The following is a 6,000-nucleotide window of genomic DNA, read 5'->3' as shown; positions in this document are numbered from 1 at the left end:
AAGAAAGAAAGAAAGAAAGAAAGAAAGAAAGAAAGAAAGAAAGAAAGAAAGAAAGAAAGAAAGAAAGAAAGAAAGAAAGAAAGAAAGAAAGAAAGAAAGAAAGAAAGAAAGAAAGAAAGAAAGAAAGAAAGAAAGAAAGAAAGAAAGAAAGAAAGAAAGAAAGAAAGAAAGAAAGAAAGAAAGAAAGAAAGAAAGAAAGAAAGAAAGAAAGAAAGAAAGAAAGAAAGAAAGAAAGAAAGAAAGAAAGAAAGAAAGAAAGAAAGAAAGAAAGAAAGAAAGAAAGAAAGAAAGAAAGAAAGAAAGAAAGAAAGAAAGAAAGAAAGAAAGAAAGAAAGAAAGAAAGAAAGAAAGAAAGAAAGAAAGAAAGAAAGAAAGAAAGAAAGAAAGAAAGAAAGAAAGAAAGAAAGAAAGAAAGAAAGAAAGAAAGAAAGAAAGAAAGAAAGAAAGAAAGAAAGAAAGAAAGAAAGGGAATAATTTATTAAGCATTTTCTCTGTGTCAGGCCCTGTGCTAAGTGCTTTACAAACATTACCTCATTTGATCCTCATAGCAACCCTGGGAAATAGGTGCTATTATTTTTCCTATTTCACAGTTGAAGAAACTGAGACAGATAGAGGTTAAGAGAATTGCACAGGGTCAAACAGCTAGTGTCCAAAGCAGAACTGAAGCTCAGGTCTTCCTGACTCTAGGCCCACTGCTCTGTTCTTCTTGTTATCTACCTGGCAATTAATCATATTGCATTACTAACCTTGTGTTGCCAGTTTAAGGTTTCATATGCCTTCTTTTTCCACCTAGATCATAAGATGCTCCAGAGCAGTGATTGTGACTTTTACATCTTTTCTAACCAATTTTTATGATGGATGTCTAGGCACACAGATGGTACTTAATTTCAAGTTACTGATTGGCTGATTGATTGGTGGTCATTGTTTGTGAGATTTCTCAGGGCAAGGGAAGGAGGACAGTAATCCACACTCCCTCCCCCCCAACAATCTGTAGATTATAGAATCATAGGAGTTAGAGCTAGTAGGAACCTTCTAAGGTATTTAGTTTTACTCTCTCATTTTGCAGATGAGGTAACTGGGAGAGGCTAAACAACTTAGCAGATGGGGCTGCTAGGTGGCTCAGTAGATTGAGAGTCAGACCCAGAGACAAGAGGTCCTGGGTTCAAATCTGACCTCATACTTCCTAGCTGTGTGACCCTGGGAAAGCCAATTGACCCCAGCTGCCCAGTCCTTATCACTTTTCTGCCTTAGAACAGATACTTAGTAACAATTCTGAGACAGAAGATAAGGGTTTAAAAAAATTTAGCTTGAGAAAGGCTCAAGGTCACATATGTAGGAAATGTCAGAGACAAGATTTGAATCCAGATCCTTTGACTATAGAGCTAGTTCTCTTTTCACTACTAGTTTTCTCTTCATAGGTTACTTGTTAAATGTCCAAGGGCCATCTAGGAAGCCCCCCCTCAACACTGAAGGCCCTCAGGTTTAAAGTTTTAAAGGCATGTGGTCTTATTGTCCAGCTGATCTCTGTTGGGCTTGCCACCTCCAAAGCACTACATGACAATTCAGAGACAAAAAGGGAAGGCTAGGATTAGTGTATAAAGTAATGACATCTAGCTGAGCTTTCTTGGTCATCTGGGTATGTGAAAGAGGATGTTGAAGATGAATTCAGTGACAAATCAAAAGATTATGGAATCACAGGCTCACAGACTAGAGCTGGTCAAGATTTCAGACCTATTTAGTCTAACTTCATCATTTTACAGATGAAGAAACTGAGGCCTAACATGCCCAAGGTCCCACAGCATTAATATGCCACATTAGAAATGGGATTTGAACTCAGGATCTCTGACTCCAAAGCTAGTGCTCTTTCCACTGGGAACTACACAAAATAGCAAAGACTAGAATATGGAGAGTCCAATGAGATAACCAGGAGTAATGTGGAATAATGGAAAGAGTATTTAGCCTAGAATTAGGGAATATGTAAACTGACTCTGTTCTTGCTAGTTGTGTGAGTTAGGCAAATCATTTAACTTTTGTTGTTGTTCAGTCATTTTTCAGTCACGTCTGACTCTTCAAGATCCCATTACAGGTTTTCTTTGCAAAGTTATTGTTGTGGCTTGCCATTCCCTTCTCTAGCTCATCTGCCAGACGAGGAAACTGAGACAAATGGGGTTAAGGGTCTTATCCAGGGTCACATAGTTATTAAGTTTCTGAGACCAAATTTGAACTCATGAAGATTATCCCCTCAGAACATAATTATCAAAGAATATGAAGAAGTCGTTTTTGAAGGAATAAATCCAAGCTACCAACAATCATATAAAAATGTTCAAAGTAATTTATAATTAGGGAAAAACAAATGAAAACAACTTTGAGGATCCACTTTACTTATCAGAAAAAAAGAAGAAAATGACAAATGCTGGAGGAGCTGTGGGAAAACTGGTACACAAGTGAACTGGGGGTAGAACTGTAAATTTGTTCTGCCATTCTGGAGAGTAATGTGAACCATGCTTAGAAAATCACTAAACTGTCCATATCCTTTGACCAAGCTATGCCACTACTAAGTCTATAACTCAAAGAACATACAAAAAAAAGAAGAAAGACGTTTCTGTGTAATATTATAGCACTTCTTTTCATGGTAGCCCCAAATAGGGGTATGGAAGAAGAAGGAACTAAATTGTAAATAAAAATCCATGCAGGTCCACGTAGAAAACCACATATTAATTTTGTGTGTGTTCTATTGTATTTTTATTTATTTTTGTTAAGTATTTTCCAATTTCAATAGGAGTGTTCTCCTATTGGGGAATGGCTAAACCATTTTGTGGCATATAAATAGAGTGGAATGAAATATTTTGATGCCATAATAAATGATAAAACAGGCAATTGCATAACAAATTGAGAAGGGAAACTTTTACAAACTGATGGAAAAAGGAGAGAGCAGAACTAAGAGAACAACTTATATAATGATAACATAATAGAGAAGTCCAACTTTGAAAGACTTCAGAACTCTGATCCAAGCAATTTTTAAATCATAAGTCCAAAAAAAAAAAGATGAATCAGCCCACTCACCTCTTGGCAGAAATGATGAACTTAAAAAGCAAAAGAGAGAGACATTTTCTGGTGTGGTAAATGTGGGGATTTGTTTTCCTAGAATATATAGATACTTACTGAGGAATTTTTTAAAATTTAATTTGTTAATCTTTAGGAGCCTCTATTAGGTCATCTAAAAAATCGGTGTAATGCTTATCACCTAAAATGCTCTGAGGATCAGTGAGATCTTGATGCAGGGCAGCAGTATCAAAAATGGCCAAAACATAGACATGTCAAACACGTCTATGCTGGGACCTCCCTGAAGACTTAAAACACTCTAGAACTAGATGAAAATATAGCTGGAAAATACTTAACAAAATAAATAAAAATACAATAGAATAAAGACAAGGCTAATATGTGGTCTTCTACATGGGCCCCCACATGGATTTTTATTTACAATTTAGTTCCTTCCCCTTTCGCACCTCATTTCTTTTTTTTTTTCTCATTTCTATCGAATCTAATATCACTGGTGAAGGGAACTATTCTATCAGCAAAGAAATTTATTTGACCAATGCAAATCCTCTAGGGTTTAGCAATCTATAATCTCAATGTTGCCCAAGGCACAGAGCAATTAAGTGACTTGCCCAAAGTCTTCAAGCCAGTGTGTGTAGGAGTCAGGACTTGAATCTCAGGACTCAGGAGTCTGGAGTATAGTATATAGCACAGCTCTTTAGCTACTATTAGCACACCACCTCTCTTCTTTATAATTATAATTCATGAAGAGAAACTCCATTGCTCTGGATCAAGTATATATATTTCTTAAACACTTACCTTCCATCTTGGAGTCAATGCTGTGTATTGGCTCCAAGGCAGAAGAGTGGTAAGGGTAGGCAATGGGGGTCAAGTGACTTGCCCAGGGTCACACATCTGGGAAGTGTCTGAGGTCAGATTTGAACTTAGGACCTCCCATCTCTAGACCTGGCTCTCAATCCACTGAGCTACCCAGCTGCCCCCTGGATCAAGTATAATTTTAAGCACTATTCTGGATTAATCCAATGAACTAACATTTCAGCTCACTCATATTTGGAATTCTATAATATTCTATAATGATATAACTAATAACTTGGAATTCTAGGACCAGGAAGACTTCCTACTTACATGCTAAAGCTATATACTTGTTGGTCTTTCGGACTGAGTGGACAGAATGGAAGCAACTTGAGAGTAGAAACAGCTTTTTTTTTCCTTTGTAACCCCAGTGCCCTCTAATGTGTCTGGCCCATGGTTGGCACTTGATAAAAGTCTGTAGATGAATTGATTAATAGAGTATGTATATGAAAGCCCTATATAAACGTCTGCTCTGTGTGTTTCTTTCAGCACCCAGCCCACAATACGTACATTCTTGGAAGCCAGGAATTCCATGCCATTGGCCACCTGGTAACTGAAGCCCACAAGGTCCATGTAGCTGAGGATAGGGGACTCATTGATCAGGGTTGTCCTGCAGGATCTCTCAGGAACTGGATGTAAAGGAAGTGAGAGGGATATATGATGTGCACAATGGTTTTCTCAAATCTCTTCAAGCATTTGGATCAGTGGAGCTGACTTCATCTCCCCCTAGTGTCTCTCCAAGGAAAAGGGATTTAGAGACAAAGAATCCTGGAGTTAGAAGGGACTGTGAAGGGATGGAGAATCCATTTTCCTGACTCAAAGCAGGACTATATTTCAATTCTCTGGGCCACTGGAACTGACCTTTCAAAGTTCTTCCCCCAAAAGAGAGTCTGCCTCCTCTTTGGGTACCCATCCTACAGTCCACCTCCTCAAATATCAGAATTTTCTTCTTTATGGCTGTTCTTCTTGATGGCCTCTTGCCCTAGCCTGAGCTGACTCCCTCTTTCCCAGTAACCCCAATGCCATCCTCACTTTGTCCTCTAGCTTTCTTTTGCCCTCATCTTGGCACTAGTTCTTCACCCAAAGAAGCTAGAGGATCCCTCCTTCCCCCCATTTCCCCAGTCCCAGTAGGCTACAGGCTGCTGCCCCTTTACCTACCGGAGGGTGCGTAGCTGTCATAGGGCGAGTTATAGTTGGAGGATTCAATATCCACATACATGATCTCTCCCTTCATGCCCAGCATTGGTACATAATCCACACAGTCATCCTTCCTCATGTCCATGTAGCCTCCATCGCTCTCCCCTGATAGTGATGTTTGTCTGGGGGCCAGCAGACACATAGACCAATGATTCCAACGAATGGAAATTAGAATTAGACCGTATGATCATTGAGGACTGCTTGCTCTCACATTCTCCATTCTATGATTTAACATTCCTTCCAGCCTTGGTATTTTAGGTTCTAAACTCTCAAATTTTTTGTTCTAAGATCTCTTTCAGCCCTGGTGTTCTGTGTTCAAATGCTCTGGCATTCTATGTTCTGTATTCTCAGTTTAGTTCTGATATTCTAAGTTCTCTCCCATTTCTAACATTCTGCCTTCTATTGACCTTATCCATGTAATAATCTATTTTGTCCACAGCTAAGCACCAGTGCCCATCCCATTGAAACCCTTCCTGAATATATACTGCATTGTAATGAACTGATTGGGGGACACCGGGGTCATACTAGAATTTGAGACAAGAAGAGCATCCCAGGAGCAGTGATATTAAAGACCACATTCTTGTGTTTCTATTCTTCCATTTCCCTACCCACGAGGGTCTAAGCAGGGTTTAGGAGTAGATGGGTGAGAAGTGCAGAGAGAAGGGAGAAGTTGACTTGGGTTCTCACTACATTCCCTTTGGGCAAAGGTACTAAAAGTGACCTCCTAACCTGGAAGCAGTATCTATAGGGGGTTAAGAGGAAAAAGAGGTACAAATAGGGATAACATTTCCTAACAAACTAACAGCATTTTGGAATCTTGGGATTTGGAGGAACATTAGAGGGTACCTGGTCTAATCCACTTTACTGGGTAGAAATCAATGGCATTTCCAGTTA

The 6,000-nt window shown here is 38.9% G+C and overlaps 1 protein-coding gene across 1 annotated transcript in view; it reads right to left on the bottom strand.

Annotated features, from left to right (window-relative positions):
• PDGFRB (platelet derived growth factor receptor beta) overlaps window positions 1–6,000 on the bottom strand; it is a 44,192-nt gene that overhangs the window by 14,578 nt on the left and 23,614 nt on the right. Inside the window, exons 15-16 of the mRNA XM_044659863.1 lie at window positions 5,068–5,228; window positions 4,276–4,538 (exon numbers count right to left, since the gene is read on the bottom strand). Of these exons, the coding sequence (XP_044515798.1) occupies window positions 4,276–4,538; window positions 5,068–5,228 (424 nt within the window). The remainder of the gene's footprint in view (window positions 1–4,275; window positions 4,539–5,067; window positions 5,229–6,000) is intronic.

Source organism: Gracilinanus agilis, chromosome 2, assembly GCF_016433145.1.
Source record: "Gracilinanus agilis isolate LMUSP501 chromosome 2, AgileGrace, whole genome shotgun sequence".
NCBI classification, from domain to species: domain Eukaryota; kingdom Metazoa; phylum Chordata; class Mammalia; order Didelphimorphia; family Didelphidae; genus Gracilinanus; species Gracilinanus agilis.
Note: the sequence above shows the minus strand (reverse complement) of the source record. Positions and strands in the feature narration are given on the sequence as shown.